General features: G+C 53.4%; 1 protein-coding gene across 1 annotated transcript in view; it reads left to right on the top strand.

Annotated features, from left to right (window-relative positions):
* Padi2 (peptidyl arginine deiminase 2) overlaps positions 1-9,265 on the top strand; it is a 38,659-nt gene that overhangs the window by 10,999 nt on the left and 18,395 nt on the right. The window contains exons 3-5 of the mRNA XM_055611088.1: positions 846-915; positions 6,706-6,767; positions 8,719-8,836. Coding sequence (XP_055467063.1) covers positions 846-915; positions 6,706-6,767; positions 8,719-8,836 — 250 coding nt within the window. The remainder of the gene's footprint in view (positions 1-845; positions 916-6,705; positions 6,768-8,718; positions 8,837-9,265) is intronic.

Below are 9,265 nucleotides of genomic sequence, written 5' to 3' on the forward strand. Positions count from 1 at the left end.
CCCAAACACATAAGTTTTTAAATGAAAACTTGTGCTGGGACCATAGATCAGTATTTGTTTATGTAGCGTACATTCAGCCCTGAATTCAGTCCTTAGGACAGAAAGAAGGAATGATGGGAAGGAGCGAGGAAGGAGGGAGGGAAGGAAAGAAGGAAGGTTCAGAGAGCTGAAGGAACATAAGCTGAGGCAGGAGGACTCCTGCAAGCTTGAGAGCAGCCTCAGCTTCTTAGTTCAAAGCTAGCCAGAGCTATGTGGTAAGAATGCTCCAAACCACACATGTGCAAAGAGAAGCCAGGACCTGGGGTTCACACTTGTAATCTCAGCGCTTAAGAGACGGAGACAGGAACATTGCTGTGTTGAAGTTAGCCTGGGATAATAGCAAGTCCTGTTTGTTTGTTTTTTTCTTTAAACAAAAAAGTAGCTTCTCAGACCCATGTAATGATTGGAGACTGTATCTATAGCAACACAGACCTCACTGTAAAGTGGGGCACTGAGCAGTAGAGGTTTGCCCAGGTGATGTAGTCCCCACTCTGGGCTCCCTCATGAATATTACTCTAGGCCTGTTGGCACCAGGCACCATCCAAATGAACAAGTCCCTGGGGCTTAGCTGGAGCTAGGCACACAGTTCAGTAGGCATGAACCCGGGAAGCAAGGGGATGTGCAGGGGCACAGGTCAGGAGGGAGAGGTGCATCTCAGCAGCCCAGGGGCGCTTCCTGGAGGAGGGGCCCCTCTGCTTAGAAAGGACTGACAGGCTGGGAGGTAGGGGGTTCGTCCTGGTCTGTTTCTCACTGTGACCTGTGACCTCTGCCCTTCTCTCTTGTCCCCACGTGTGCCGCTCACCAAGGTCACCGTCAACTATTATGAGGAGGGCAGTGCCCCCATTGACCAGGCTGGGCTCTTCCTCACAGCCATTGGTGAGTTGGGGCTGGGGTTTGGGTGTCTTCTCTTTGGGGGACTTGGGACAATGCTCTGGGCAGGTTTCGGTGTGGCAGTCTGGCCTCTGGAGCAGAACATGAGGCTCTTGTACCCTGAGGCTCTTATCCAGGGAATGGGACTCCTGTAGAGGAGGTATGCTATGGATGGAGTCTCCACCTCGGGCTCTGTGGGATGCAGAGAGAAAGCAAAAAGGCCCACATCCTGTACACACTCACACAAGCATGCACGCACGCACGCACGCACACTGCAGCCTGGAGACTCCAGGAGCTTCCACCATCCCTGACCGTCCTCACTGTCACCCAAGCCCCAGCCTGGGGTCCTTAACTCATCCAGACCAGCCTCTTCATTTGGTCCACAAAGGATGGTGTGGCCCAGAGAGATTAGGAAACTTATTGACAGTCACACAGCCACACAGCAACAGTGTGGCAGACTGAGTTCCAAACTGGAACCAGTTCCCTCGCTTCCTCCCCTGCAGGGCCCTGCCCTGGTGTCAGGAACACCCAGTCCCTGATGCAGATGAGGTTTCAGTTTATCCTCTGTTAATTATGTTTTCAATCTAGAAGGAATCCAGAGGCTCATTCTGTCCAAGCAACGGTGGTTAAACATTGACGGGGTGAGGCCGCCGTCCTAACAGCGCTCCCTGACTCCCTGCACACTGAGCTGAGCCAGGACTAGGCTGGGTGCCTTGATGAGAAGGAAGAGGAAGTAGTAAACACAGAACATTTATTGAGCACCCACAGTATACCATGCCCCAGACAGTGATACCTACCCACCAAGATCTATCCTTTCAGACATTGCAAGGAGCAACACTAAAACTATACCCATTAAGCAGATGGGAAAACGGAGGCTTGGAAAAGGCAAGCCAAAGCTGCCTGGGTTACAGCTAGAAATGGTTGATAGGGGACCGAGTCACATTGAATTATCTTCACTCATCTCACTTTCTGAGGGTCCCCTGAAAACAGCTGCTTCTCAGTGAGACGCTCCTTTCTCTTCAGTCTCCCGTGGCCCTTCAGAGGGTGCAGGACTCTCAGGGGCAGTGCCCTCTCGCTTCTCAGAGAATCTCCCCATGGGCCTGGGTGCTGCCTACCCTGTCCTTCCCTCCGCACCGGGGGTGTCGGGGCTGGGAAGGGCTTGGGATGGCAGGGAGTTTGGGGGGAGTTGTAGCCTGACTCCCCAGTGTGCTAAGTCTTGGCATGTGACTGAGCAGTGCGTGCAAACACACAGCTCCCACCTGGCTCAGATGACCGCCCCCAGGAAACCTAATCCCACAGAGCCAGGGAGACCTGAGGACAAAGGCGAGGAGGGCAGCAGCCAGAGACCTGTCAAAGAAGATGGCCCGGGCTGGCTTACCTCAGGATGTGCACTGAAGGGACACAGGCAGAGAGGTGGTAAATGGAGGCAGCAGGTCAGGCTTGTCCTCTCTTCCCCCACCCCTCCCGCCCCAGACCCAAGGCTGAGCCCAAGGTTCAGAGGGAACTCGGGTTGGGCCCTGGTGACACCTAACTGCGCAAGGCAAAGAAGCTGCCAGCCCTCCGTGGAGTGTACTGTTGGCCCTCAGAGGAGGCTAGTTAACTGCCACCAGTCCAGGAGTCTAGGTTCACAGGACAGTTAGAGGTCCCTTGGCCCTCCCAAAGACAGGAGAATGAAAGCTTACCTGGATGGGAGAAACATTAATCAAACAGTTCATCTTCAGCTCTAACCATCATTTTGAGACCAAAAAGTGGGCAGTGGGGTGTGCAAGATGGCGCAGCAAATGAATCCTGATGACCCAAGTTTGAGCCCTAGAACCCACAGCGGAGGGAGAGAACCAGCTCCTAAGAGTTTTCTGCTGACCTATCCACACATGCCCCTCTATGGAGTAAAGATTAGTAATTTTTTTAAAAGCAGGAAAGTCTGGGTGTGGTGGCACACTGGTAATCCCAGAATGTGAGTGACAGGTACAGGAGGATCAGGATTTTGAGGCCAGCCTTGGTTACATAGCAAGAGCCTGGGCTACGTAACACCCTCTCTCAAAAATACAAATAACTGGGTAACGTTTAAAAAAAACAGAAGTGGGGGGAGCTGGAGAGATGGCTCAGTGGTTAAGAGCACTGGCAGCTCTTCCAGAGGACCAGGGTTCAATTCCCAGCACCCAGCACCCACATGACAGCTCACAGCTGTCTGTAACTCTAGCTGCAAGTGTTCTGGCATCCCCATGCAGACAGACATGCAGGCAAAACACCACTGCACATAAAATAAAAATAAATAAATCATTTAATAAAAAAAAAAAAGAAAAAAAGCAGAAAGGTAAGCAGGGCTGGAGACACATACCTGTCTTCCCAGCTGCTTGGAGGCTGAGGCAGGAGACTGGATCCCAGCACCTGTCTGGACTAAGGAGAGATTCAAGGCCTGTGGTAGAGTGCTCCGCCCAGGCAGGGCATCCTCTCCCAATCAAAGGCAGCCATTTCATTGTAAAAACCAGGCTGCATGAAATCCCACTCAAGTCACTTCTGTTCTCTGTTCCGCTGTCGAGAAGCAGTGGCCCACCTGATCTTCTCACATTGGCGTTTCCCTCTGAGAGATTCAAAGCAGCAGCTCAGAGGCAGGGAGAGGTCCCGAGACTCTAGGCCTGACCCCACAGGCCACTTCTGTGTGCATCTCACTGGGGCTGCCCCAAGCCCACATTAAACAGAAAGAGCCCTGGCCTCAGAGCAGGCAGGATTTAGCTGTGGCTTTGCCTCCTCTGTCGACCTCATGGTGATCTCACACCAACTCCATTACCCCCAGCCTCAGTTTCTCCAGCTGCAAAAGGGGGGGGGGTTTGCAGAGCACTCTAGCATAGTGTTTTCAAGAATTCAGGGAGTGGAATGTGCAAAGGGCTTGTGCCAACACCCCAGGTGCTGAGCTGAGGCCCCCTTCCCCCTTCCTCTTCCTCTCTGCCTGGAGGGACTTCATGCTGAAATACGGGAACAAACCAGGGAGCCCCTGGCCAAACCTCTATGACTGACCCTGCTGTGTGGCCCTGACTGGCAGAGCATGCTCTCTGGGCTTCACTTTTCCCCAGCTATAGATTTTCCTGGGGAAAATGGAGTAGGGGGAGAGGATACTCATGTGGGATGGAACAGTCGTGCTTCCTGCTGAGGTCCTGGCGGAGGGACAAGGGCACATCCAGTGCTTGTCTCCCCTTTGCACCTTGGGTAAATGTTCCACTCGCCCTGAGCTTCCCCCAGGCCCAGAGTTGATGCTTTCAGCATTCAGGGCAGGATGTTTTTCCTCTGCCGGTCTCCAGGGCCCTTCTTCACACTGCATCCCAAGGTCCTGGGACAAGTAAGAATGCCAGGCCAGCACAGCCACAGTCCTCAGGGATGGCAGTTGGCCTAATGCAGCCACAGGCTCTGTGTCTAGGGCAATGGCCTCAAACTCAATCCTATTGACATTTCCCATGAATCTGCCCCACACCCCGGGTGCCACCTGACACCTTGAGGCTATTTTAGGCAGCTGAGGCAGGACCCAGAGCCTCTGGGCAATGTCTGGAGTCCAGAGGCTGTGAAACAGGTGTGTTTCCCTCCCCATGGGGAGGGCAGAGCTCAGAGGGGCTATTCCAGCCTCTCTTTCCTGGCTGTAGACAGCGCCCCCATTAGAGCCTGGGAGAAGGTCCAGGGGATGGCTGGTAGCTGAGAAGGCTAGAAGGCAGTGGGACATAAGTTGACCAGGGGGACGGTGGTAGGTCCTATGAGAACTGAGAAGTACTGTGGAAAATGGAGAGCAGGTGGCCAAGAGTGAGACTGTGAAAACACAGATTTCACAGTGGGAAGGTGGCAGATCCTTCAGAGTAACAAATCAGGAGACAGGCTGGGTGTGGTGGTGGTGCACACCTTTAGTGCCAGCACTTAGGGGCCAGAGGCAGGGGGATCTCTATGAATCTGAGGCCAGCCTGGTCTACACAGTGAGCTCTAGGACAGCCAGAGCTACAAAGTGAGACCCACCATAAGGAACCTCAGTGTTCCCTTGTGGCCTATGAATGAAGTCACATTTATGGGGCTGCCTGTGAAGATGTGGCCGGTGACCTTCAAGGGAGCAAATGTTGGGACTGTAAAGGAGAGATTGGCTTTTGGACACCGTCCAGATATGATGTCAGCCAGTGTCAGCCAGGGGTCAACCGGATCAGTGAGGAGAGCAGATGTCCGGAGTCAGAGGCTCCTGTAGGAGGACCACCCTGCTCCCTGAGGACTTGAGGATTTAGGCCACCTGCTGGGTGGCCTCAGATTCCTGGTCTGGGTGGCAGTGTGGGTCTGCTCAGAGCTGGTAGAGGGAGAACAGGCCTGGAGAGTGCCAGCAACTGGCAGAGTGCTGTGTTCAGGGATTGAGACGTGGCAGGCTGGATAGTTGGTGTAGTTGAGAGCCAAAGTCAACACTGTCCCTTCACCTCGGCCTCTCACTGTGGTTGGAGGGCCTCTCCTCTGCACTGGAATCCTCTGCCAGCCCAGCCTCCAACATGAGCCACGTAGGTGGACGCTGAGCGGCTCCAGGGAACCTGAGCTTGCTCCTTCCTGAAATGGGTGTGATTGTATTTCTCTCCAGGGCCATAGGCTCCTGGAGAAGTCCGGTACCACGTTGCAGCAGGTACTCCAATGAGGTCATCAGTGTGATACCTCGTAGCAGGTCCAGGAGGGTAGAACACTGGAAGATGCCTCATCCCAGTACCTCACCACAAAAACCATGGTCGGGTCAGTGGGAATTGAACTGTGGACAAAGGAGGCACCTCAGTGACTCTGGACCCCCTTGAGCTTATCCTCCCTGTGTCAGGACCCCCCTCCCACCCATTCAGGGGGAAAGGGTACCCCCCAAAAGGGGGTGCATTCCTTCCCACCTCGTTTCCACCAGGGTTGAAGTCATAGTCAGCATGAGACAGGCTCACTCAGGCAACTCAGGACCTGGCCTCAACACGTCTCACACTGAATGTGCTCCCCTGCCTCCCCACCGTCACCCCACTCTCCTCCTGCAGCCACTACCTCAAGGCAGTTTTCCCCGGGCTGCTAGGCAACCGCTGGAAGCGTGAGGGACATACCTGGCATCTTTCAGGTGGCACCTGGAAATGTCACTAAACACACTACGCCCAGAACAGCCCCGCACATGGAGTCATGCAGCTCTGAGAGTCAGTAGTGCTGGCTGTTGGAGTTGGTACAACTGCCATAACCAGAGCCCCATGCTGCAGATGAGGGAATTAGGAGCAGAGAGAGGTTGTGAAAGCTGCCCAAAGTCACATGGCTCATAGCCAGAGAACCAGACTTCCAACACAAGACCATCCCCCAGTGAGCCTTCTTTCTGTCCCACAAGCTCCACATAGCCTCTGCGTGAAAGGGTCTGGGACGCTGAAGATCTTTTCCCCAGCAGAAAGGGTCAGCAGGGATCCTGCCCCGGATCACCTATCTGGAGCTGGCATCACAGGCTCCCTTAGATGGACAGGGGCTGGAGACATGCTTTCTCAACAGAAATAAAATGAGGAAAGAGAGAAAGCCAGAGACAGAAACACAGGCAGACAGGCGTGTGTGTACATAGCTGAACCCTCGTTCTACTAGTACTACCTTGTGACCCTAGGCTGAGTCTCCCACGCCAACCAGGGTTTGCAGGGACCCGCCCTCTTCCAGAACTGTTGGTGTCCTCTCAGGTTCCCTGAAGGTGGTAGCATGCCACCGAGTAGGGGGGCTGCCCCGCTTCCCACCGGGCTCCTCCAGCCTCGCCACACTGATCGGCAGGCTCTTCAACTCACACTTGTCTCTTGTCTGCAGAGATCTCTCTGGATGTGGACGCAGACCGGGATGGAGAGGTGGAGAAGAACAATCCTAAGAAGGTTAACTCTCCCTGAGGGTGGGCTCTGTCCCGACCCTAACATGAAGGGACTTCCGGGACATTCCAGGGACATGCATGGGGCATCCGGCCAGAGCTGTCCACCAGAGAGGTTGGCTACCATTTCACTGGGGCAGGAGGCTGAGGCTCAAAGCAGGCTGCAGATACAGCGCTGCAGGGCTGGCCACAGGCGGGCCAGGCTCCCTGTAGGATCAGCTTTCCCAGCATGGGTCACAGAACTGATGGGAGAATTGCTGCACCTAAGGCAGAGGCTGCCTGGGGAAGCCATTTGTTCTCCTGTGCCTCTACTTTTAAAATTAAAGTGGTAGGGGGTTGTGGTCGTACACGCCTTTAATCCCAGCACTCAGGAGGCAGAGGAAGGCCTGGTCTACATAGAGAGCTCTAGGGACCCCCAAAGGTATGTAGTGAGACCCTGACTCAAGAAGCTAGATAAATATAAGTAAAATTAAAGGAGGTTGGGAGAGGTGGCTCATCCCTGTCATCTCAACACTCAGATGTTGAGTGATTGTGGCCAATCTGAGCAAACCCTGCCTTAAGACATTAATAAATAAATAAACAAAAGAGGTGCTCTATAGAGAGAGCTCTTAAAAACACATTCTAAATCTTGACAGTCCTGTACAGAAGGCTCAGGGACCTGAGAATGTAGCACAGTTGATAGCGTGTCTGCCTGCAATGCAGGAAACCCTGGGCCTGCTCCCCGGCATCCATCCTCGAGCTAGGCAATGTCATCCAGGCCCTTAGTGAGAGTATCTATACCTGGACCAGTGAAGTGTTCACAGTGTCTTTGCCACCATTAGCCAGTAGTGGTGGAGCATGCCAGGGATCCCAGATCTCAGGAGGTAGAGGAAAGAGAATCCAGAGTCCTCAAGGCCATCCTCTACTATGTGGTGAGTTAGAGGCCAGCCTGAGCTATGTTAAGACCCCGACTCAAAACAACAACAACAAGGGGCTGGAGAGATAGCTCAGTGGTTAAGAGCACCATCAGCTCTTGCAGAAGTCCTGAGTTCAATTCCCAGCAACCATATGGTGGTGCATAACCATCTATAATGTGATCTGGTGCCCTCTTCTGGCATGCAGCTGTACATGCAGATAGAGCACTCACATACATAAAATAAATAAATCTTTAAAAAATTAAACGACAACAAATCTATCTCTTATATTCAGGCTCAGAGAACAACAAAAGCCCAGAGAGGGCAAAGTTCAAGAAGAATGATGTGAGTGACTGCATTGCCACCATAGTGTGACCTCAGTGCTCCCGGAAGAACATATAAAGAAAGGACAGTGTACCGAGCAGGGCAGGTGTCCTGGAGATCAGAAAGGCTCCTTTAAGGAGGTGCACTGAGTCTAAGCGGGGTGGTAGACCTGACTGGGAAAGAGGGACCAGCATGGCAAAGGCCTGGGAGTTTCTGGGGTCCAGAAGGACATTCATGCGGGTAGAGCAGAGCAGGTGGGAGAGACCAGATGCAGAGGCCATGGGTCTCTTCCGTGAGAATCCGGGCTTTATCTGAGTCAGCAGTGAGGGCTTCAAACAGGGAAGCGGTGTGGTCGAGCTGGAGTCTTCTCCAGGCACTTGTAGCAGGATAGAAAGCAGAGCAAGGTGCCAGCCCCCGTGGGAGCACTCAGCGCGTGTCTGGAATCAGTCACCTCAAGCCTGTCCTAGAATGTCAGTCCCTGCCACCATCTCTGCCAGGCATAGTCACCTCACACCAGGGCTGTGGCTTGCATGCCCTATTCAGCCTTCCTGTCTCTCTGTGCTCTTGGGAGATCCTCTGGGTCCTTTCTGGGCACTGAATTTGGGAATCAAGCCTTCCAGGTCCCAGCTGCTGTCCCAGCGGGCAGGAGCTATTCCTCACCACGTCTACCTCTCAGGACCTCTCAGAGCTGCAGCGGGCTGGGGCCAGGGATGCCACTGACCTGTGTCCCTGCTGTTGCAGGCGTCCTGGACCTGGGGTCCTGAGGGCCAGGGGGCCATCCTGCTGGTTAACTGTGACCGAGACACACCGTGGTTGCCCAAGGAGGACTGTAGTGACGAAAAGGTCTACAGCAAGCAAGGTGCCAGGGGGGTCATATTGTGGGACAGTGGGAACATGGTGTCTTGTCCCGGGCAGGGCAGAGGGTGAAGCAGGAGTATAGTTGGGCCTACAGGGGATAACAACTCAAATGATCAGTACTCAAAATATAGGACCGTAAATACAGTTCAGCTGCGCCTTTTACGTGCATAGGTAGAGAAAAGCCTGGAGGACCAGCAAGATGGCCCAGTGGGTAAAGGCACCTAAAACCAAGCCATATGACTTGAGTTTAACTCCTGGGACATACATGATAAAGAGAGAGATCGAGCTGTTTGCTGGCCTACACACACATACACAGTGGCATACAGACAGACAGACACACACGCACAAATAAATAAGTAAGTAAGAAAAGAAAGAAAGAAAGAAAGAAAGAAAGAAAGAAAGAAAGAAAGAAAGAAAGAAAGAAAGAAAG

Source organism: Psammomys obesus, unplaced genomic scaffold (assembly GCF_907164565.1).
Source record: "Psammomys obesus unplaced genomic scaffold, mPsaObe1.curated_primary_1811, whole genome shotgun sequence".
NCBI classification, from domain to species: domain Eukaryota; kingdom Metazoa; phylum Chordata; class Mammalia; order Rodentia; family Muridae; genus Psammomys; species Psammomys obesus.